At 41.5% G+C, this 25,476-nt stretch overlaps 1 protein-coding gene across 11 annotated transcripts in view; it reads right to left on the reverse strand.

The window, feature by feature from the left end:
- XDH (xanthine dehydrogenase) overlaps positions 1–25,476 on the reverse strand; it is a 94,100-nt gene that overhangs the window by 63,840 nt on the left and 4,784 nt on the right. For 2 of the 11 annotated variants that reach the window (XR_016442346.1, XR_016442345.1), the window contains exons 1-9: positions 17,946–18,430; positions 12,929–12,986; positions 10,128–10,224; positions 8,068–8,176; positions 7,264–7,390; positions 5,828–5,889; positions 4,856–4,924; positions 1,852–1,920; positions 370–456 (exon numbers count right to left, since the gene is read on the reverse strand). Coding sequence is in view for 9 of the 11 variants with exons in the window: in XM_090047341.1 (XP_089903467.1) it covers positions 370–456; positions 1,852–1,920; positions 4,856–4,924; positions 5,828–5,889; positions 7,264–7,390; positions 8,068–8,176; positions 10,128–10,224; positions 12,929–12,986; positions 17,946–17,999 (732 nt within the window). In the remaining 2 variants the exon portion in view is untranslated. Of the gene's footprint in view, positions 1–369; positions 457–1,851; positions 1,921–4,855; positions 4,925–5,827; positions 5,890–7,263; positions 7,391–8,067; positions 8,177–10,127; positions 10,225–12,928; positions 12,987–13,884; positions 14,243–17,945; positions 18,431–18,468; positions 19,150–23,794; positions 25,073–25,476 lie in introns of those variants that run through there. The other 9 variants (XM_090047379.1, XM_090047399.1, XM_090047370.1 and 6 more) reach the window with 9 other exon arrangements.

Raw genomic sequence — 25,476 nt, forward strand, 5'->3', positions numbered from 1 at the left:
TAGGACATCTGCTGATAGAAGATCTGCCCAGGATTCAGGATGACCCAAGAGGAAACCAAAGCAGCTAAAATACAGAATGGCAGTGGCCAGTGTGGGTCTTAGGCAGAAACTGGGTATCTCTAATGGGAATACACTTAATCAGCCTACTTAGGGTATCCTTGGTAGCCTTTACTGGCAGAGCTCCTACATAACACACTGGAGAGCTAATGTCTCCTTTGGTTTAGCCACGATATCTCATTTCATCAGCATCTTCCTTTGCACTGTGGGCTTCTCAGGGCAGGAGCCACTGGGGAACTGGGGACATGCAAATCCTGCCTGAGATAATCAGTTTCAGTGAGTCACATTGCTCTCCTGTATGAACAGACCTACCAGTAGCTCTGGTGGGAAGATAGGCTCCTGTGTGGGATCTAAAGGCTGGAACTCAGCTGGATTGAACAAACTGGAAGATATTGTTACCTGTTAAAGAATACAGATTGAATTTTACTACCATTCCTTCAGTCCATGTGCAACTTCCATTCATTTCTCATTACATATGTGGCAGAGCACGTTTGGTGCCTGCTACTTTAACGGCTAAGACCAAGCAGAAGGGCAGCCTGCAGATGGCTGTACTCCCCATCACAAGTCACATGGCCAGCAGGGGACTACCTGATTGAGGAGGAGGGCTCAGCTGCTAGTAATAAGAGCAGGACTGAGCAGGAGAAGCCAACAAACTGCTGGCTGCAGTTGTAGGGAGAACATCGCCCAGCTACAGCCTTGGCTCACAACATCTTGGAGGTAAGGGCAGGAGTGATGGGGATGGCAGGAGGTTCCTGGTCCTGGGGAATGACATAAAACTACACCCTACCAGGGATGGATAGTATGGTGGGGCTGCCTGTGGTGGGGTATTCCCCAGGAAATGCCACCCCAGTTGCCTAGCGGGTATAAGACCCCAGTTAGCGACGGGGTGGTAGAGTGGCCCCAGTGACAGGGTGTAGTGAATGAAGTAGGCCGTGCAGAGTAGCGTTTGCGTAGGCAGGCCTGAAGGGCTGCACAGGGGGCGTGCGGAGTAGAGCTGCAGGAGTGGCCTAAAGGACTGTGCACAGGCCAACTCCAAAGAGTTTAGCAAGCAGTTGATGGCCTGAGCGAGAAGGCTAGTGAAAGGACATAAGATGGAGGCCCCAATGAAGGGGCATAGAGGCCAAGGTTAGTCTCCAGATATCTGAGGCTGGGGTTGGGCTTGAGGCAAAATGCAGCTCAACAAAAGGGCCAGGGAAGTCATAGTGAGTGTACTGTGAGCCTTTGGTCTAGTATTTATTTGGATGCCATCTGTGTGGTCAGAGCCATATATAACCCCCTAGGCATTGGGGCATTAAATGGACAGCCTCCCACAACTCAACATCTAGTTTAGTACATCAAGTTGTGGCAGGTGAGACAGGGCAGACTGCCCTAGATAGGTGGGCTGGCCAACATCAGGACCGGCCTTGTGATGGCTCCCTGTCACAACAGATCCATTTTTTTTCATTACATGAAAAAACAGATAAGACTGATGCAGTGAAATGACAAAGACAAACAAAAAAACTGGGCTTGCAGCTTAGATTTATCTGACTTTAGTTGGGATTCCACTCAAGATAACTCAGAGAGTGTTATTCAACCTTATTTCTACCCTTTTTACATTGGTAGCTTTGGGGGGGGAGGGCAGGGATTATGGAAAATCAAAATCAAATCAGCCCTTGGTGCTTTGTCTGAGTAAAATTAATATAGATTTCAGGCTCTGGCAAGAATAAATAAATAGAATAAAAAAGTTGAACAGCAAACAACTAACAAAACTAATGAAAAGAAAGGAAAAAAGACAATGGTTGTGAGAGGCCTTACTGCATTTTCTTCTTTTTCATTCATGCAGCAACTTGGGCCATTCACTCTTTTTCCACAGCAGCCCTGGTTCTAAAGAGAAAAAAATAATTCCTCAAACACTTATGCAAAATCAAACAATCCTAACTTTCTTTACAGGCAAATCCTCACCCATTAATGATTCATGAATCCTAGAAACTTGAGGTGGAAGAGTTTGTTAGTCCATTCATTGGCAACCATAATATTATTCCCTCTAACCTACCATCCAGCACTTTGTCCAGTCTGGTTTCCAAAAACAAGAAAAGTATGTTGAAAAATGGGATATATATTTCACAAACATTTTTAATTTTTCAATTGACCACAGAGTAAAAAAAAACTTGAAAATTCCAAAAACCTGAAAAGCAAAAAAATTAAGATTTTCTTCTGCTCATTTTCCACTTTTTTCCTTTAACCATTTGCTTCCTAAGGGGAGGAGAAAAGAGAGGGAAATGTGAAAATTTTAGATCTGTCTATGGGCAGGGCACCTGACAATGCTGCCAGATCTTTTGAAAGTTGTGGTGAGGTGTTAGGAGATAAGTGGATAAAATTGGAATCAAAACTTATTTTCAGGTTTGCTGTTTTGACATTTTATTGAAAAATACAAAATTCTTTAAAAAACACAAGTTTTCCAATATATAGAAGTCAGTGGGCATGTCTACATGTGCATTAATGCACAGATTACAGCGCATTACATTAGTACCTGTTATTACAGGTATGCATTATGATTATGGCGCATCACTTGTTATTAGTACCTGTAATAATAGGTACTAATGTAATGCACCGTAATTGGCGCTACCACACAGTAGCACTGGCATACAATTATTAGATGACGCTAATGTGCAATTGACTAATTCTGCTGTGCATTAGTGCATTAGCACAGCTTTCACCATGATGCGCTGTGCAGTAGAATTAATCTACTGTGCTTTTAGCATCTTGTGTAGATGTGCCCAGTTTTTAATAAAAAGAATAACTCAGAGTGAAAATTATAACTCCTCTCTTGATGCAAATAAGAATGCATTGCACCATTCTCCTAAGAGCAGAAGTTTTCATGAACCTGATCTTCCAACCTGTGGGAAGTTACATGATTTTGAGTCACTTTTCATTCAGAAATGTAATTTAAAAATTCAGAATTTTTCCAAGAAACAAATCTGAAAAAAATTATTTTGGAGTAAAATGTTTTGCTTCCACAAAATTGATATATTCCATTCAACTTATCTAAATCCATTTTTAGGTCAAATATAACGATACCTATGTTGAAAAGTCATTTCAAAATGAACTATCAAAATTCTCTTTCCAAAAACTTCAGAATGGGACACCTTACATGATCTATTACAGTGGTTCCCAATGGTTTTGGACTCAAGAGACCCCTCATTGAAACTGAGACACTCCTCATTGGGCTCTATTTGCACTGAGTGTTACTGAAATTGGAAAATTAACTTATAGATTACAGTGCTTACTTCCTTGCAGAGAGGCCTGTCAGTACAGATGGGAGAACATTCAGGGACACTGACAATAAGTGCAGGGACCTGAGCCTGCACCTATCTGTGTGTTAGGTATCCAGGTTGTAGCCATATTGGTCTACAGGCAAAAAGAATCAAAACTTGTGGCAGAGGCGATTATCTTTTATTAGAGCAACTAGATATTTGCAAAAAAAATGGTTGGGTTTTTTTTTTGCAAATATCTATTTGGTCTAACAAAAGATAATCACCTCTGCCACAAGTTTTGATTCCTATTTTATCCACTTATCTCCTAACACCTCACCACACCTTTCAAAAGGTCTGGCAGCATTGTAGGGTGCCCTGCCCATAGATGGATCTAGAATTTTGAAAAGGGAGGTGCAGATGGTATGGCATATATAATACAACACATATTTTCTCCAGTTAAAGATAAATTAGAAGCTATACTAATATGGTAGAGGGCTAGTAGTATATTATTCAGCTTAAGATCAAAACAAAGTACATAACTATTGGAATCTACACTAATTTGCTAGAGTATATATACAGTTTAAAAAAACACAACAGACTAGGCAAAAATAGTCAAAGGATATTGTGTCATTAGTCCTGCAGTAATTATAGTTAATTGTATGTCTCTTATTCAGATTCATAAAACAAAATCGAGCCTTCAGTGTCTTGACAGTGCCTCCAGTACTTCCCTGTCAGTCATTTCTACACCTGAGTTAATATGACATCACCTGAGCTACGTTTTTTTTGCCAGAGCTAAAAACAGTCTGCAGGACTGTACAGTAGAAGAGAGACATAACCAGGAAGGGCTACTAGACAGGAAATTGCAGAAGCAAAGATAGTTTGAATAGTGAAACATGATGACCATTTAAAAGGAGAGGGGGTCTTTAACACCTGTGGTGGAGTGCGGAGAGATTAACAGGAATCAGGGAGATGATAATAATGAGCTATGAACAATTGACCCTGTCAGCACGGCCTGAATAGAAATGCCGCTGCTTCTCTCAGGCAGTTTGTTTTAAAGTTTGGGATCAAGGGTTGTGGGGTGCAACTGCAGTACTGCACTGTCTCTGGATCCACCCCCGACCCCAACACCCTGGTTAAGTATTGCTGATATATTAGGTGCCTGCAGCTCTAGCCTTTTTCATCCCAGGGTAGCTATTTGCTCAATGCAAACAAGCTATTACCAGGTCCTCGGGTGCTTCTGGTCAAGCTCCTACTGTAGTGCAGACACCTCCCTTGGGGATGTACATCAACTGTCCATTCGAGACAGACACTGTTATAACTTACATCGGTGTACAAACCGACACTGTTGTAAATGTGTTACCTTATCTAGCGTTCTACAATTTCTCCTCTAATGTCAATAATATGTTTGTCAGTGCGGGTTTAATACCAGAGTTCTCTAATCTAGTGAACAGTTCAGACCTGATCAAGTGCCTGTTGTTCCTCATGGCTGGGCTCAGAGAGACAATCAAATAAAATAAGTTAATTAAACTATAAGTTAAGACAACTGCCTTTTTAATTCCACTTACTGCACTGTTTTCCTTTTCAGTCTTACAGCACCCTGGGCCATTGGCTGCTCTCCCACAGCAACCCCAATCCTGCATGGGCAAAAATTGTTGAGAGAAAAAATCTGTAGATTCAATGAAAACTTAACAAGTTTGATTCACTTTTAAGAGAAATTGGTCCCCTTTTATTGTTATTTCTACCACTGAAATATAGAAATGGGACACGGAAGATGCCAAATAAGTGCATCTCTGTTCTTGCTATTGTATAACTGTTTTCTGCAGCTTATTTTGTAGGACATGTCCAGTTTAGGATTAAGTAGCTTGAGTAATGGAGCTGCTACCATTTCCCTGGGAAAACTGCTCCAGTTTGTAATAGATTTTCCTGTGGCTGCTGTTTCATTTTATCCTGTTACACAATTACATGTGCATGCTCTATTCAAAGTGACTTGTTTATTTCTTGGTGTTTTTGATACAACAGCAGTCCTCCCATAGCAATAATCACTGCACTACCTTGTGTAGTGTTCTGCCTCTTCCTACAACCCAACTGGGGACTATTTTCATAAAATCAATTTTCAAGTTAGACTCCTCCAAAGTTTGTCCTCTTCTGTACAATGTAGTTTTTCACCATTTCATATCCAGGATATTTGGGATCTGTTTTGTTATGAGGGGAGGCTAGAGGGCAAGAGTTTTACCAAAAGCATGATGAAAAAAATCTGATTTAGAGGTGACCCAATTTGGGACCCCATGCTGGTACACTTTTTCATAAATAAATGCAACTGTCCTGAACAATTATTGTGATTAAGTTGTTCTAGTCATATTATCTGTACAAGAGATACACATATGACAGGATCCCGCATTATGTTTAGGATTTAATTAGGAAGCAGGGATGTACCAAATGTATTTCCTCTTCCTCCCAGTTCAACTGTGCACTATATTTGCTGCTGAAAGTTAGGTAACATCTTCCAGAAATCTGCACTGCCACCTGAGGCCACTTACTTTAGCAAACGTCCTGTACCCCTCCAGAATTGGTCTGTATCCAGTACAGCGACACAGGTTTCCTGCATTGCAAGTGCAAAAGAATAAAAGGTAAGAGTCCTTCTATTGCAAATTTCTATGCAAGCAGTGAAGGTTGGCTAATTACAACTGACTAGTTATACCCACCATCTAGAAAAATGAAGGGATCAATTCTCATAGAATCGTAAGGCTGGAATGGACTTTATGGGTCACAAGTACAGGATGTGTTGTTTGTAAACCATCCCAGGAAGATGGTTTTCCAATTTCTTCTTGAAAGCGTCCAAGGAAGGAGGTTGTACAGCATTCCACAGACAGCTTGCTTCATTGTCTACTAGTGTAACAGCAAAGATTTTTTTCCCCCTGAGATTTAATCTAAATCTGCATTTGGTTTTATTTCCCTAGGTGTAGCATCTTACATTTGCCTTTGCTTAATTTCATTCTACTGTCTAGTGCCCAGTTCTCCAAACTATCAACATTCTTTTTAATTCTAATCCTATTCTCCAAAGGGTTACAAGCTCTCCCAATCTGGTGTCACCTGAAAACTTAAATCAGGAAGGCCTGTACTCTTGGATTAAAATCATTTATAAAAATGTTAAACAGCATCAGATCCACTAAAGACATCTGTAGAACCCCTCTTGAAGCCCCCTGCCCTTCTGACATTGATTCATTTATAGTTATTCTTTGCTCATGGTTATTCAGCTAATTCTGTACCCACGTAACAGCAATCCTATCCAGCCTGCATTTCTTTAGTTTATTTTTGAGAACTTCTGGAACTGTATTATTGAAGTCCAGTCAAGTTCAGTCCTGTACGTCTCATCTCCTCTCAGTGCAGGTGGCAATCCTAAGGCTAGTTATAAATCCCTGATTGAGCCTAGGTTCAGCCCTAGCCCCAGGATTAAAGCCACCAGGAGTCTGATATAAAGTAGAGAAGAGAACTTGCATAATGGAGCCTTATTCCTTCATGTTCCCAGCCCACTACACAGAGCTGACACAACAATTACTAAGGGCTATGCATAACTGGCACATACACTATTTCTATCATCACCATTGCCATTGTTGAGGAGCATCCATTCATCAGGGGATTTATTTAGGTTGCAAACTCTTTATGGAGAGACCAACTTTTCATTCTGTATTTGTACAGCACCTAGTACAGCAGGGCATGGTCTGTGACTATGGCCCTGAGGCACTGCTTCTGTAAAAGTATTTTAATAATGATAATAAGAGGAATTCTTCTCTGGCCATGTCTGGCAAATCCTTTCGTTTCAAACACCCTGGGCAATGTAAAGTGAACAGCTTATAGCTGACTGGTTTTAAGGTAATACATGAAACTAGTGCACCTTCATCCCATTTGAAGAGGCAAATGTAGCCAAAACAGCACAAGTTGCAACTCTGCAGGCTTGTGTTAGAATAGTTATTACCTTGAAAAGCACCTTCTATCTCCTCCATGTTGGGCTCAGCTGTGCTGCGAAGTAAGGCATACATGGACATGACAATGCCAGGAGTGCAAAAGCCACACTGGGATCCATGGCTTTTTGCTATTCTCTCCTGAAAAGAAAAGTGGGAACAACAACCAGGTAACAGTGTGTGGCTGATTTCCTGACCATGTCAGCTGGCACAGGCTGGTGGGATATGCTTGAGTGCACTGGTGCAAGGGCTTGTTGCAAGAGTCAAGTCCAGGCAGGTGGCATTTCTACATAAGCAAAGCATCATGCACACACTGTGTGAAGTCAAACTCACAGCTGCTGGGCTGTGCTGTTATTAACATTGTAAATCCAAAGAACACTGCCCAGACCAAGTTACTCCTCACAGAGGCTCTGTCCCTGTCCCTTACTTGAGCTGCCCAAGGAGCTATTCAATGATGATAGTAAGGAAAGCAAGACAAGCATGCCACCATGAGTCAGCAGAAAGCAGCAGCTTAATGTAGGGGCTTTGCCCCCTGCTAGCAGGACAGGTCAGCAAACCAAAGGCCAGCCACTCTGGGCATAACAAGTTACCTCAGGGGTGGGCAATTATTTTGGGCGGAGGACCACTTACTGAGTTTTGGCAAGCCATCGAGGCATGTATGACAGGTGGCCAGGGGCAGATTAATATTAATTTTCTAAATTTTTTAGGGGCCCTGCAGGCAGGATGGAATGTCCTGGCAGGCCGCATCTGGCCCGCAGGCCACATTTTGCCTACCCCAAGTTACATCATCTTAAAACTTAATAGTACGAATGGCTTACCTGGGCTGGGTGCAGCCTGGTTTTTGTGTTTCCTATGCCTTCGACAGTAGTTACTGCTACATGATGCAGGGCACAGATGGGGAAAAGGCAAGCATTTGCAGAGTAGTGGCTAGAATCATATATTAAGGTCATTTCATTTCTAAAATATTTGCCAGTGCTAGCATGCCCATGACTCAGTCTGATTATGACAAGGGAATGGACTAAGGCTGGCAGCCTGCCTGGCACAGAAAAAATTAAGAGCTCTGCTCAGGCAAAACACTTAAGGCCTAAATTCTCGGGGATATATTTAACCTAGGGTTTCTGCACCAAAGAGGAAAGTCCAGGTGGAAATTTCCACTGCAACTTTGTGGTTCTGAAAGACACTCTATCACAGTGATGAATGTAGTGTAAGACCATCAGTAAAACAAAATGAACTGAACATAGTTAATAATTAGCCAAATCCTGTGGTTCACACTCAGGCAAACTTTAGTTGAGAACACTGAGCGTTTCACCTGAGTAGGAAATACAGGATTTTGCCCAGCATTTAATATCCTCAAAGCACTTTCAAAGAGTAAATTCATTTGGCAGTTTAGATGAAAATATTACAAAAGGGAAAAAGTGACTGACGTGTCAAATGACTCAATCAGGCCTTCCACAGAAATTGGTACCTAGTTGAGATTACAACTCAAAAATTTGTTTTTCCCATATACTCAGTCTACACTCAGACTGCCCAGAAACACCTGTTTCAGGTGGCAAAAAAGGTAATAATGGTTCAGATTAAAGATAGAATACAACAATATTGCCAGAATTAGCTATTTTTTCCTTCCTTATCTCTGCTACAAGGATAGCCTTAGAAAACTATCCAGCTATTAAGGAATGCAATAATTCAAGGTGGGTTTTTTTAAAGAGATCCAGTAATTTTTTTTCTGAGAGTCATCCCTTCATTCTAGGCTGTGTGAAAAAGTCAGATGATCAGACACATCTCTTAAAATATCTCTTAGTATTTGTCAGCATTTGAATGTTTTCCCATTCTGCATAGAAATAAATACTCACTGTTTTATATCTTCTTGATTCATTTTTCATTGCTTAGCACCACAAATAAGCAAGAATGGAGAATAATATAAATTCCTGTGGGTGCATCTACATGTGCTATTAGTATGGAACAATTAACTCTGGTCCATATTGCGCCAGTATTTATTGTTCTCGGGTGCACCATTTGAACATGCACCTGGGATCACAGCTGAGCTGAGTAAGAACAACCCTGATTGGGAGGGGCCCTTGGAGAGGGTCAGCCTACCAGTCTGGAGCTGCTCCAACCCAGCTCAACATGCTGCAGAGGGACTGGCTGGGGCACGAGGGTGTTCTACTGTGGGACTAGCCAGCAGGCAGCACCTGCACTGAAGCACCCTTGTGCCCCAGCCAAACTGGTCAGCATCTACATGTGTGCTGCTGTGGTGTAAAAAACTCCACAATAGGATAGTACTTATATTTACAAGTAGTAACCTACTGCGGCGTTAATTAATTTGCTCTGTACTAATAGCACTACATGTATAAATGCTGAGACATTTACTGCAGAGCTAATTAGGGAGCTCTGCAGTAAATGTCTCTCAGAGGCATTCCCTGTGTCAGGTAGGAGCAGGCACTTTGTAGATTAAAGGCATACTTGCAGGAAGAGTGGCTGTCTACCAACAGAAAGCATAAAATGAAAAGCAGAAAGCATAAAACAAAATCCCAGCAGAGCAATTATTACTTCATTCTTACCAGAGCAAAAACCTGATTGCATTACAACAGAGAGGGCTACGTTAGGTTCATAAGGGATTCCGTATCAGGAATGACCTTTGAGGTTCTGTGATAAGAACCAATGCATACCCTTCAAGACAAGGACTAAACCCTGTAAATACTAAGTAATACTTCTGGAGGAAATATTTTCTTGTTGCTACCTCCTGAGCTTATTTTCTGAAATGGAGCTTGAGATTTTGGCAGAAACATACCTTTCAAACAACATTTTTTAAATCATGAAGCTATAGTGCACGGTCATTTTACTACACATTTGTTTTAGACATCCAGCTTGCAAAGGATACATGATTTTCTTTTGGAGGTTATCATACTTGGATATCATAACTGTACAAGCACCACATCCACCTTCTCCGCAGCCTAGCTTTGTTCCACATAGGCCCACTAGGAGAAAAAGCATTAAGGAAAACAAAGGAATGTAGCAAAGGCCCTAGAAAACTGTCGTGGAGGAAACCTTATGAAGCCAAATCTTGCAATCTCGTATCTGAATATTCTGGCTGAAACCTAGTTCCTACATTTTTTTCTTTTGATTATATTATTAATGCTTTCATTTTTACAAGTCTCAAATACTGATGTGAAAACTACAGGATCAGTATAAGCTGAGAAAACTAAGTGAACAAAACCAGAAGTGCCTGATATTAGTCATATAGCTCTAGATCCCTGTTTTAAAAACTAGTCTCTCTGATGATCAAATTCAGGAATCTGTACAAACAATGCAATCAAAAGAAGCAACAATAATACCAAGTGTTCTCTCCTGTTGAAGACAGTAATGCTACATGTGTTCAGAGTTCAGAGATCCATTGATTACAAAAGGAATTCAATGAAGCCCAATTTTACTAGGAATTTAAGCCCATGCCTAACTTGAATTACATGAGTTGTCCCAATGAGCTAAATTGGTTCATGGCTATCATCCAAACAGCCAGTTGACTGTATATACAGAAAGATCAATAGCATATACACACATGTATTCTTACATAAAACATAACATACATATTCATGCAAATATAAAAGCAAATATTTGCTTGTTTCCTGGGGCTATGTTACCTTGTACATGCTGAGCCTTCCTGCAAGGTTTCCTTGATGGCCTGATTCTAATGGAGTCAGAAGCAGGAGGTGCTGGGAGAGAGGACCAGTAGAAAGACACAGGGTCCCTGTGCAGAAAGGGTTATTGCTGCAGCTCCACCATAGTTTCAGCCGCAAGGAACGAAACAGCCTCCTGAACTCTCCAGTGAAAGGATACAGGAGACATTTGACAAGGGGACCCTCATGGAAATTTGCTTGCTCTATCAAATGTTAGTGCGCAGGCTTATTTACACATGGAGAGCATACTGGCCCCTCGCTGTTGCTTTAACTCAGAGCCCAGGCTTATCTGTGCTTTGTATACCAAATGACTATGGACTTCAGCAGGACTTTCTCCTGCAGCAACAGAATTTGCAGGATCAAATCTTCAGCTTTCACCTGGGAAAAATGCCACACAGAAGCCTATGGCTTTTTATGTCACCCATAAACCATCTCGCTTTGCCGGGGCAAGACAGAAGCCAAGCTGAAGTCACTATATAAACCAAACATCAGCTATTAGAGATTTAAAAGCAGTATCTGGGATTTTTTTTTTTAATGTTTTGTTTTGTTATGGTTTGGTTTGTTTTTTTTTTAATATAATGAATGCTGTTTATAATGAAGAGGTTCAGCTAGAGCAGAGGGTGAGCTGGAATTGGTTTTTAGTGAATGACAGCAGACACATGACTATGCTGAGAATCAATTTAGGCCGGCCTCTTCCACTGTTGAAGGCAATGGAAGTCATTATTTCAGTGGGAGTGAATTTAGGCCCTTTAGAATAATAACATCATTGATGTTATTATTCTGAAGCTGGAATTATTCTGAAACTGATTATTTCCATACCATCATGTGTCTGCTTTATCAAATACAGCTTGTTCAGGAAGCTCTACTGGGGCCTAATCTAAGGATTTTCGCTGCCAGGAATGCTAATCCGTTTAAATAGTATGTAGGTGAGAAGCTCCTGAAGGGCCCAGCATTCTTTGCTGTAGACCTTCTGTAACTTTGGGGCTTTTCAACAGGGCTTTGATTTTCTCGCATGCTTAATCATTTTTAGACATTAACAAGCTCAGATTCATAGGAACAAATGTTGAAAGGGGCACAAGGGGACAGAAAGAGGGCAGAGCACAATCCCTCCCACCTGGCCACATTGCCTGTGCATCTAAGATGCATCCAAGTAAGTATTACATCTATATTCTCTGTTTTCCCTTATCCCTTGGGAGCCTGCTAGAATGTGGCAGCAACCAAGAGGTAAGTGGACACTATGCCTTTTTTAAAGGAGACACCAGTTCTGTGCAGAGGATCTTCGCCTCAGGTCTTGCTTCTCTCCATCTTTCTATCTGCATGAGAAGTATACAAGACACCTATGTTAGCCAATAGATGGCATAACCAAAAGCACTAGCAGCTTTAGTGTGCTGAAATAGAAATGGAAACAGCCTCATTTCATATTGGCCAGGAAAATGCTGTTTAGTTTTTGTGATCAAAAATGAACTTCTCTTTCAAATCGATGTCTCTGTATTTGATAAGATTCTTTATCCATACCAGGGTATAGGAAAATATACAAATTACAGTGACTGGAAATTTGCCATGCATCAGCTGCTCTGTGGTAACAGTCCATATACCCACTCTTCTTCGCAAAAAAACCCTCAATTTGATTTAGGGGTGAATTACCATGGTTTACTTATCACTTATGAAGGAGTAAATGCAGATACACAAAGAGTTACTGAGGAGCAGCTGATCCTTTCTAAGTCATCACCCCCTGCTAACTCACTGAATTTTGTCAGATTTACATCTATGAATTGCTAAAAACTACTGGACCAGTTGCAAAAACTCTTCCATGTAGTAGTCTGTTTTAATGTTGCTTGGCTTGCAGTTGCTGATGTAGTTTGCTCACTTCAAAAAATACCAGCCCCACACACACAACTTATTTCCAGATGTGGGTTCTGGCTAGCAGTTGAGAGATGGACAGAAACAGTAAACAACTATGAAATGCCATAACCACATGAAATCACATGCTGTTCTTGACATTGGATACATTTTCTTCGTAGGTAAATTAATAGAGTCGTTTCTGGGTCAGCATTTTTTTCTACTACCTGAAAGAAGAGAAAAGGATTGAAATCACCTGATCAAGCTTCATTTATGCAGCAGTACAGATATATTGAATTTGAAAAGTCAATTCAGTCCAAGTACAACTTTCTTCACATCAGTGTCATTAGAAATGTGATTAAGTTGGCCTGTTGGCTTCAACTGAGTAGCACCATTGCTGACCATTAAAAGTTATTTATCAATGTAAGAAGATGATTAATTCTTGTGTCTGAATTCCACCCCAAGATTAAATTCTAATTCTGATTTACCCTGCAGTTTCTCTAGTCCCCTGTTAGTATTATATTGATAGTTGTTATGTTAATAAGCATCTTGAATCTTAATCTGCACATTTCAACTCAACTCAGCCTTAATTGTTAATAATGTTGTTTACTGTTATCTATTATATTTAAAACTAGGTTTCACTTGAACCTCTGAGCTATGGTCAAAAATCAAAGTTCTGTTCTCTATCTCTTCCTGACTTGTTCTTCTCTTTTGTTATTAATAGTGTCAAAGAACATTTCCAAATGAATTGTGTAACAGCATGGGATCATGTATTCTTGGCTCTTATAATGTTCAAGTCCTAAGGATGTTAGTTGCAGTTTATTTATGCTAATCTATCCCAGTTTTGAAGGACAAACTAAAACAAAGGACACTTTTATGACTTCTTTAAGGTTGAGATTTTACTGCCTTGTCCCTTTTGCCTGGATTTTATCCCTCTGACGTGCAGCAGGATTATTTAAAAAAAAAAATTCTGAGAAGAAACGGTATTTCCCAACCAAATCCATAATATTTCCCAACCAAATCCATATTTTTAGAACTGGATGATTAAACTACTTCTCCAAAACACAGCTAAACAAATGCTACACATGTATATTTAGGATGGTAAGTAGGGTTCACACTCCCAACCTAGGGATGGTCCTCTTGGCAAGAAGACAGTCCCTCTCCAGCTGCTTCTGTAACTTCTGAGTGTTAATGGATTCCCTTCCTTGTACAGTCTTTTGGAATAGTATGACACAGATCCAGTCATTCTTCCCATCACCAGGCACGATGGCTCTCTCTGCTTTAGTCTGCTCAGCATAAGCACGTAACCCTCTCCGCTCTGCATGAGTTTAAGAGAGACATTCCTGTGCAGAGGTTCCATCAGCGTCCATGGGCACCACATGGTCTCCCATGAGCAGGCGTCCTTCAGCAATTCTTGTGTAAATAAGTAAGTGTCATCCTAGGACTGCACACCTGAGTAAAATGTACCTATTTGCATGGTCACCTGAGTAATAAAAATGGTATTTTGCTTAGTCTCTTGCAATTCTTTTCACACGCTACTTTTTCCCAAACAGATGTTTACCAAGCTAATCAAAGTACACTTGCTTTTTTGTAGAATGTGCACAGGCTCAGTCTGACTCTTATAAGCAAAACTGTCTCTACCTTATCCAAGTATGAAAAAGGAATTGGATAATTTTCATAATGACTTAAAACTTCTGGGTTTTTCCATGCTTGGGTAAACCCAAGAAACAAGGAGGATTTTTTTTCAGTAATAACTTTTATTGGACCTACTGTACAGTTGAGAAGGATGTTAGACAAAGTTTTAGATCCTTCATCAAGTCTTTGTGGCCAAAAGTTTGTCTAACATCTCTCCCAACTATACAGTTGTTCCAATAAAAGATACCACCAGAAAAAACCTTCTTGTATATTGCCTAGCCATAATAACAGTCCAACCCCAATAGGCAGCTAAACACATAACAGCCAAACTCTCCACATAATGAACAAAGCCTGGCTGCTTGCACATATTTGCAGCAAGCTGGCTTTTCTACCTCTCTCACTGAATGAAATCTCTCTGTCCCTAAAAGTAAGAATTTTTCTTTTAAAAAAGAGATGCAATTCAAGATGGCCTTTTAAAAAAAATGCTTTTAACGGTTTACCAGGGAGATAATAAATTCTCTATCACTTACAATCTTTAAACCAAGTTTGCATGTCTTGTTGAAAACTGTGGTCCAGTTCAATCATCAGTCATTGCACTAATGGTAGGAATGACTGGATGAAATTGAAGGTAGTTTCATTTTTGGGAGATCAGAATAACAGATCATAGTTTCCCTTTTGACCAACCTCAGCAAAACCAACTGAGCAAACTTAAAATAGCCACACAGTATCAGTCAGCCATATGATATAAGAAAGAGCTCTTCTATGCTGTTCTAATGGACTCTGGTGATTTATTATTCTGTTCACAAATGGCTCAGAGCTATGACTTTCAGACTTTCCAGACTTCCCCAGAGTTCAAGAGTAGTAGACTCTAGGTTCTGGGTCAAGCACATCTACAGCCAAATTTAAGAAAATTCTTATTTATGTTCTAATTTGATGCTATCTCTATGCCTGTGATAGAGATGGAAATACTGAGTCTGTGTGAGTGCATACTTAATACCTTCTTCTTTTCATGTCCTGTCTGAGATTGTTGCTGGCTGTGACACTTCTGCAATAGCTGTTACAGCTGTTGGAATTCTAGGCTGTTAAGCTGCGCAACACCTATTTTGGATAGCCCTTAATGAGGTAGGTATGTGCACATCATGCCTAATACATGGAGGATAAAATAATTTACACACAACCATGAAAATAACTTCATGTGCATATAGTGCTAGCCTTGCCAGCACTAAACAGGTGCTTTAAATAAAAAATCCTGAATGTGAAGCATGTGCAGTTGTTATGAAGTACCTTTTTCATAATAACATTAAAGATGGTGCAAATGCAAAAAAATAAAAGCTACTGCTATGACAGTTCATATCTTATCATGCCCCTCTTATCATGCCCTTTAGCCACGTAATAGAACACTGATTGCTGATTCGCAATGTCAAGCTGTCATGAATAGCTATAGCAGTAACCTTTCCCATTAACTACAGGACAAGGTATCGTGTTCCTTTTGGTAAAACTCCCTGAACTCCTTTATCCAAGCTCCCAGGAGTGTTTTAGGAGGAGTGGACCATAATGACTTTTAAATTATGTCTTCCATGCAGAAGGATCCCAGTAAACCTTATAACTGGGCCCATTCATAAGAATTTTTTTTAATAGAATTGGCCCAATCCTTTATTCTGGCTTTTACACTCAGAACTTGCATTTTGTGGGAGAGCAACACAAACCACAACACCACATCCAAAAGTAGGTAGGCAGCATAATGCCAGCAGCATTTGTCAGAGTACACTCATTCTCCTTTTTGTAAGCACAGCCTGTTCCCTTAACAAGGTTGGCCTAGTTCCACAAACTAGCATGGAAGGGGATGAAGCAATCTTTGCAAGCAGGTGGCTCTGCTGGTAGCATGAGCAGTCTCCCAGTGGTGGCAGCTGGGAAATGCAGGGGCCAGTACCATGACTATCCTTTCAGAGATGCACAAGATGACTGAAGGGCTCTTTTGCATCTTTGGCCTGTGCCCGCCCACACAGAACTGACTATACTATGGCCTAACGTGAGCAGAGCCTGAGTATAAAGGAATACAATCCTATACAAACTGCCAATGTACAGGTCTGAGGGGAGGGACTGCCAGCCACAACATGTACAGCAACCCCAGGGCATATTCAGAGTAGACTACAAGCTCAGGGGCTGGCTGTGTAACATCCCTAGGCTTTCCATGTGCCTAAAACCCCTGCCCTCCTCATAGGTAGGCTGGTAATGAGACAGAAGTCTAAACTTTAAGAACTGTTCAACAAGTTCAAACCAGAGCTCTGACCTCAAATATCTGCAAACTCTGGGAAGGTTTGAATTCAAGTCTAAATTGAAAGCCTGACCCACAAGTTACTTTCCATCTCTGGTTGGGACAGGGACAGCCAATTAACTGGGTTGTGCACTGCAGAGTTCTGGGAACACAGGAACACCGTCACAGGCTGCAGAAGAGCAGTCAATTCAATTCTGAGCCAAATAAGGATACTGTATATCCAAAGGGGCCAGGGGGAGAATGGCCATTGAATCCAGCTGCTGATTCTCCAGGAAAGATTCTAGTCTTTCCCTGGTTGGCCCTTTCCCTTCCAAGCCAGTACAGGGAACCTCCAGTCTCCCCGGGTCTGTGCTCCACCATGGCACACTAAATTTGCACCTCTCTTTCTTAACATGATACTGCCTATGCAACAGCACTGCATCCATCTCAATGGCTAAAAAGGAGGGGGCATAATTTGGCTCATATTAAACTTGGATACAGCTAAATGCTATAGTGCAGCAGAGTGCCAGCCCAGATTTGTTTCAGGGCATTACAAGGTGGAAAGTGCAGTCCTTGTTGCATCAACCAAGGGGATACTGTGAGAAAGTGAATTCTACTTGGACAGAAAAACCACTCCATTTACCTTTGAAATGAAGCCACTTCTTGGGTGATAATTGGTATTTGATCTGATTTCATTTTTATTTGTGCAATACCAGTTACTCAATTTATCTCTAAAGAGGATTCAGCTCCATACATGGAAATGGAGTGAATGTTTGATTCAAATTCAGTTGGGTATTGAAAACCATAAGGCACGATCATAATAATCTACTGAATAGTTACAGATTTGTATAGGTATTCAAACTGTTTCAAGCAATGACATGTATTTGTAGTAAATAAGTGGCTATATTTACAGCTTACTATAAAGCAACTAACTAATGATTACCACAGAAATTTACTGAATTATTATTACAATCATGAAAAAACCTTTGAAAAATAAATAACTTAAAATAATTTAGTCTGTCTTTCATGTAATTCATATTATTATTTGATTAATGCCACCCCTTTTAAAACGTTATAATGAAGTCATAAAGCATAAATAAATATACAAATGAGCTACAAAGTTGCAAAGCAAAACAAAACATATCCCTCACAACCCTAATTGAAAAGAGTGTTGTTGTGACTGCTTTTATTGTCACTGCTAGTCGGTGGTAAGAAAACTTCAGAGGAAGACAGCATGATAAAATTAGTGATTAATCCACCCACAATCCAGGGGCAAAATGCTGAAATCACCCCTTACCTTTTTACCGTTCACAAAGAAGACAAGTTCATCCCCTGTCTCTCCTGAAGCCATGCCAGGTATCTTCCAAAATACAATGTATAGGAACCACAGATACCCCCTCCAAGATCAGCCCCACACACCACGGGACAAGTGAGCACTGTTGACACTAAGACAAGCAATATGAGCCTGACTTAGGAATGTTTAACTTATTTCTACATTAGTGCCCCAGGTTATATAAGAGCTACCATGGAAGCATGCCAGCTGCATTTGGTTGGTGCTTCTGCAGCAGTAATGACAAGAAAAGGAGTTGGAAAGTGTCAACAAAGTGACCCGCCCCTTTCATATGCTAAGAGATTAACATGAATCATGATTATATCAGATTCCCGTTGAGAAAGACAGTGTGGAACTGGATGCGTCCAAAGTACAGCACTGCAGCAACTGCTGGGAATTCACAGCATCCTATGGGTAGTATTTTTCCAACCACCTATCACTGAGAATTACCCAAGAGCTGTTCTGGTTTGATTCCTCTACAACAGCTTACCTTGATGACTATAACTTTGAAAGAGACTTTCCTATCGGAGCACTGAAGACCCCAGATGCATACAGATCAGCTAATAGAGTCACTGTGTGAGACTAATTTATCATTTTTTTCTAACTGTTTGGAATCCTTCAGTACTTTCCATCTGAAAGGGAATAAGTTAAACAAATGTTAATACAGATGCACGCACACACACACATTACATATGTATAAGTAAGTTTGGAGAATTAAAGTCTTTCAGTCCAGTCCAGGTGAGCACTTAAGCAGATGGTTGATTTTGAGCACGTAAATCATTCCATGTAAATCAATGAGACTGCTCACATGCCTGCGTTGATGTGCTGAATTGCTGAATCATGGCCATCAGTGTCTAATGGGCTCCTCAGGTCCTTGGATGTACTCAATTTGGTGAATTCAGATGTGGTATATCTTGACAGCCAAGCCCAGAAAAACAATCAATTCTTTGAAGGTCCATTTATCTTCAGTTTCTGTGTTCGTCATTCTTTCTGGCTTCTATTACCCAGCCTTACCTTATGTTTGGCTTGAAACTGTTTTCTTGGTAGCTGTCACACAGTTGTCCCACCAAGCCCTGGCATGCTGGTGCTGTTGTAATTTTGTTTATTGAATCAACATCTTCATTTCTAAACCAGGCAAATTTCCCTCTTAATTCCTACATGACTTCATAATCTAAGGAGACAAAAAAAAAATTCCCTAGTTTCCTCCTGTGTAGCTTTTGTAACTCATTCTTTATTCATTTCTTTTCTCTTATAAGACTCTCTCGGCAACAGTATTTTCACCAGTGTTATGTGACTTTGACTCTCGTAAAACTCTGGCGAAGAGCCACCTCTAGGTCTATTTTCCCACACCTACTCTGACAGGTCAGACAATTTAAAAAAATGAAACAGCAAAATCTAAATAAACTACCACACCCAGAAACAGTCTCTCCACAAGTACTCTGGAAGGCTGTCACAGTGGGAACACAAGACATGTATTATTTTACTAGCATATATTTCCTGTTCTTATCCACCAAGACATGAGAAAAAATTACCCCTGCTGCTTGACACTAGGTGTCAGTAATCAGTTCAGTGTTGATTCAGGGAGAGACAAAGAGACATACTGTTTAACTGCAAATATAGCCCATGGCAAACCACATCCAGTACCATTTCTAAGAACTGTAGTAGAAGCTTGTTCCAATAGGTTTGCTCAAATGGCAATAGAAACAGGTTGACCTGTTCTACAGTTGAAGTTAAATTGTGTGTAGATGAAACCAGTGCTGAGACTTCTTGTCTTGCATCCCCTTGCAGAGCTGCATGGGAGCACTAGCTACCCCATCTTTCTTTTCTCCCCTCTGAGAAATAGAAAAGGAATTCCAGGGAATCATCACCTCAACCGAGCTCTCTGTGTAAATCTACAGCACACTATCCTAGTATAACAAGGATACAAATTCAGCACCCATAAGCTTAATGTTTTAAAGCTGTTTTGAAATATTTTAAGTACCAACCATTAGTCAGAACTACAGATAATATATTAAAGTACCTTAACCTAAAGTTACTATAAACAACATAGTATTAATATGGTAAGAAAATGTTTTCAGTTTCATCATCTTTATTTTCCACAATGTAAGATGTTCTGTTGTGTACAAATAATGCAGATAATTTCACATATAATCACATATTGTGTTCTTTGTTTAAGACTTTAAACAATACCAATTTTCGTATTGCATACTCTAAGTTCATTGTTATAGTCCTATAGCTAAGGTTACAACCAGCTTTCCATCATATAGAAAGCGTATTTGTGATCTTCCTAGTGTAGCTATCCGTACAGCTAGGGAATGAATCACTGTACTCTTTGGGACCACACAGATATTGATGCATTTATCCTTGCATCATCCCCATAGTCCAGGTTAGTGCTGTTAGCTCCATTTCACAGATGAAAATTTAGGCATAAAGGATTTTTAAAAGCACCTAAAATTTAGGAACGCACAGAGCTGGTGCTCTTAACTTTTTTGAAAACCTTGTGCTCAGTGAATCGCTAAAGGTCACACAAGGAGCCTGTGGCAAAAAAGAAACTTAACCAAAGATTCTTACGTCCCAACTCATCACTCTAAACACAAGACCCCTCTACATTTATCCTTTTATAGCATAAAAATTATTGTGCTTAAACTAAGTCAAAAAGAGAAATTTCAGTTACTCAGAAGCAGTCATTATCAGCCAAGCTATTTGGGAGCAATAGGGCATTGAAAGTGCAACAAGTTTCTGACTTGTAAGAAGTTTCCTTTTCTCTATTCATATCTCAGGAACAGCTTCATTTTACATGTTCAGCTTTCCTATAGCCTCACTTATTTTTATTAACTAGTTCAGGGACTATTTGAAACAGTATTAACTCCTCCCTCCAACCTTCAAAAGGACATTTTTGCAAACTTACTGGTTAATCCTGTGAATCTAGTTACCGCAGTAAATTAATAACCTATTCTTTAGATGATAACTTTAGTGATTATATGTATCAGAGAATAAGCATGAAGAAATATAAAGAAACAGTGCTTGCTCTGAGGAATTTACTATCTAAATTAGACAAACACATTCAACATATAACAGTAAGCAGATGAAAGAGGAAACAGAGGGGGAAGGGTATAACACAGTTTCATAGTTTAGTAGGGTTGGAAGGGACCTGAGCAGATCATTGAGTCTGACCCCCTGCCATAGCAGGAAAGAGTACTGGGGTCAAATGACCCCAGCAAGGTGTTCGTCTAGCCTGGTCTTAAAGACCACCAGGGTAGGGGCCAGCACCACTTCTCTTGGAAGTTGGTTCCAGATCCTAGCTGCCCTGAGAGTGAAGTAGCGTGCCTCCTGGTATCTAGCCTGAATTTATCCTGTGCCAGCTTGTGACCGTTATTCCTAGTCACTCCTGGCAGTGCTCGGGGGAACAGGGACTCCCCCAATGCCCGCTGGTCCCCTCTGACTAGTTTGTAACAGGCCAGTAGATCCCCCCTCAGCCTTCTCTTGTGGAGGCTGAACAGGTTCAGGTCCTGTAGCCTCTCCGCGTAGGGCCTGCCCTGCTGCCCCTTGATCATGCGAGTGGCCCTCCTCTGGACCCTCTCCATGTTGTCCACATCCCTCTTGAAGTGCGGCGCCCAGAACTGGATGCAGTACTCCAGCTGAGGCCTGACCAGTGCCGCACAGAGGGGGAGGATCACCTCCTTGGACCTGCTCGAGATGCATCTGTGGACGCATGACAAGGTGTGGTTGGCCTTCCTGACTGCATCCCCACACTGCCGGCCCATGATCTTCTTTGCATCAATGATGACTCCAAGATCCTTTTCTGCCCCTGTACTGATGAGAAGGGACGTTCCCCAGCCTGTAAGTATGGTGCTGGTTCTTCCTCCCCAGGTGCAGCACCTTGCACTTGTCAGTGTTGAAACCCATCCTATTCTCACCCACCCACCCCTGTAACCTGTCTAGGTCTGGTTGCAGCCTATTCCTCCCTTCTAGCATGCCCACTTCCCCCCACATCTTAGTGTTGTCTGCAAATTTGAACAGGGTGCTTTTTGCCCCCTCGTTCAATTCACTGAATGAAGATGTTGAGCAGCGCGGGCCCGAGGACTGAGCCCTGGAGAACCCCACTGCCCACATCCCTCCAAGTCGAAAATGACCCATCCACCACCACTCTCTTGGGTGCGGCCCTCCAGCCAGTTGGTGACCCATTTGGCTGTGTGGGTGTCGACACCACAACCCCCCAGTTTTTTAATGAGAATGGGGTGAGAGACAGTGTTGAAGGCCTTCCAAAAGTCCAGGAAGACTATGTCCACTGCTACCCCTGCATCTAAGGATTTGGTGACCTGGTCGTAGAAGCCACCAGGTTGGTCTGACAGGACCTGCCTCTAATGAACCCGTGTTGGTTGCCCCTAAGCATAACCTCCCCTGCTGGCCCCTTGTGAACATGTGCCAGGATAATTCTCTCAAAAAGCTTACCCAGGATGAGGTAAGACTAACTGGCCTATAGTTTCCCAGGTCCTCCTTCCTCCCTTTTTTGAAGATGGGAACCACATTGGCCCTCTTCCAGTCCTCTGGCACCACACCAGAGCACCACGAGTGCTCGTAAAGCCGTGTCAGGGGTCCTGCAATGACCTCAGCTAATTCCCTCAGCACTCTGGGGTGGAGATCGTCCGGACCAGCTGATTTAGAATACATCCAGTCCCTCCAGAAGTTCCCTGACTAGATCCTCACTGAACTTGGCCTAGGTGCGCATCCCCTGGGGCCCAAGGGGGGCCTGGTGAGGGGGCTGATCCCGTCCCTGCTCAGGAAAATGGAGGCAAAGAAGTCATTAAATAGGTTAGCTTTGTTGTCTGGTGTGACGACCAAATTTCGTAGCATGGGGGCCCCAGGTTACCCAGTACCTTTGTTTTGCCCCCTATGTATTTAAAAAAGGACTTCCTGTTGTCCTTGATCTGGGTAGCTAGTCCCAGTTCCATCTCCGCCTTGGCCTTCCTGACTGCCCCCCTGCATCCCCGAGCAACTGCAGTATAGTCCTCCCTGGTGATGGCCCCTCCCTTCCATTGGGTGTGAGCCTCCCTTTTAGCTAGGAGACACTCCCAGATGCTTTTGGTGAGCATTGGAGACTTTTGTGCCCTCCTGCCCCCTTTGATCCATGCTGGGATTGCCTCCCTTTGGACTCGGAGGATCGCCTCCTTAAGGAGCGACCACTCTTCTTGGACACCTGACTCCCCTCCCCTCCGGGACCTCAGTGCTTCTCCGACTATTCTTCTTAGCTCATTGAAGTCCCCCCCCACCATTAAGTCTCTTTCACCTCGACTGCCTTGTATTCTAACAAAGGTGATAAAGTCTATTGTATTGTGGCCTGTTATTTTGCTGTTGTCAGAAACAGGGAAAGTGAGTTAGGGTTGATAGTTCTAGAGGAAAGAGTAGCAATAGAAGTCTCTGCCACTAAGTAGATTTGCCAGCATTGAGTGTATCTAAATTCACAGCTCCCTTGTGGCAGAAGAACCTTTTCTTTCTTCCAAAAGGGTAACATCATACAACTTCTGCCACCATCTGGCAGCTGCCAGGAGGCCTATGCTTGTGGCAGCCAGAAAACAGTAGAGTGGAGCCACCAGAAACCATACGGGTGTGTTCACACACAGCAGTTTCTGTAATGCCTTCCAGCAGGAGGCTTCTAATGTAAGATAAGCTCTAGGTTGCAAAAATGTCTTCTAAGAAGAAATTGGAAGGAGAAGATGTATGTAGCTTGGTGCCCTGGAAAAAGAAACCTGTCAACAAAGAGAGAGAGAGAGAGGAAGGAAGCAAGCAGGGGAGTAGTTCAAACAGCAGAGACTTACTTATTAAAATTCAGAGGTCCCTGGTTCAGTTTGTGCAGACAGTCTTTCTAGGAGCGTATATGCATAAGCATCACCTTTGTGTTACAAAAATTCTCTTGAGTGTGAAGCTGATCGGTGCGTCTGAAAGTTTGTCATGGGAATTCTTTGTAAAAATCCCAGTTTATTATTATGCAGAGTAAAAATAAAGTCTCCCGTTTGCTTTCAAGGGAGTGTAACATTTATTATCCCTTGCTCCTATGATCCCCTTCAAACCAAAAAAAAAAATAACCATATTAACACAAATGGCAATTAATTAACTTTCTTTTTAAAATGTCAATTCTCAAAATAAAAGTTTATGAAATTTGCAGTGAAGTATCTAAGTCAGGCTTCTCTTACCAACACAAGTCTGAGAGGGTCCCCAATAATATCTAGGGGATCCTCATTTAGTATCATCAGTGAATATTACTTCAGTGGTGATGATGATGATGACCACTTCAGTGGTTATGAACTAATAACAGCAGTCTCCACTGCAGTTGTAATTTTGCAGATATGAGCAGCGTTTCATGGATCCTAAATGACTGAAAGCCATTGTCTCCTCAGCAGCGTCTTGAAAACAGGTGGAGTTTAATTACAGTCTTTATTCTAGCTTCCCCAGATGGGCTCTTCCTGATAAGAATGATAACTGAGGACCAAGTTAGTTCCTCTTGCCTTCTGATTAGAGGTCTTGGTTGTGACCATTCTGCAGAACAAAATGCAAAGAGCTGAGGCTGGTTGCAGTTCTTTCACTCCCATGTGCTATTAACGGGAAGCATCAAATCAGATATTCTGAAAAATGTATCTGCTCAGCAAAATATTTTATCATGTTTTCCTTTGGTGTAGACAGAAAGAAAATCTGGCTGCAAATCAGCAACTGATTTGGCCCTTGCCTGTCTTCTTTACTTTGTGTAAAGCCTCTAGATTATGCTGTGGAATGCTTAGCATGGAAGAACTGGAATGCAGGCAGCTCCATACATAGGTACAGCCACCCCATAGGTACAACTGGATCCCACAAAGAGTGAGAAGGATGATTTAGTATCTAGAGTCATAAAAGGAGCTCTGCAGAACCATGGTGTTCTTCAGTCTCAGACGGCTGCTGCAGTTTCCAAATTCCTCCTGGGGTCCTGATGCACTTTGGCATCTCCTCAACCCCTAAGAATGCAGGCTGCAACTGCTGAAACACAGTCAGATCTTCGGTACAGACAGTAGGAGAACTCTCCATTGCTCATTGCTTCAGTCTATTTTTTCCTATTATTTCTTAGATCATTTAGTTCCTCAGCTCTGACATGTATGTGAAGTTGCTTCACTCTTATTCTGATATTACAGCTAACACAGAAAACCCACAGGAAGATACTATTTCCTGATTTGTCCTGACAGTGTCTCAGGAAGAATGGCGGCCAAAGTGGTTTTCATGGTACAAGGCAAACTCCCATTGGTTTTGTCTGTCAAAGGAAAGTGTTTGTCACAGAAAGCTTCACAGGTTTAGTCCTACACAATTCTTTTTTAGGCAAGTCTTACCTATCACTGGCCTTTCTCTCTCTCTCAGACACAGCTGTAATCTAACTTCTCCTCCTCCCCAATATTTCCCAGAACCAGCCTATTCTAGCTATTCATAACATTAAAATATTTGTCCAGGCACTTGTCTTCCTCCCTCTAAATCACAGCAA

This window comes from Crocodylus siamensis, chromosome 1 (genome assembly GCF_052110815.1).
Source record: "Crocodylus siamensis isolate JL-2025a chromosome 1, ASM5211081v1, whole genome shotgun sequence".
Lineage (NCBI taxonomy): Eukaryota > Metazoa > Chordata > Crocodylia > Crocodylidae > Crocodylus > Crocodylus siamensis.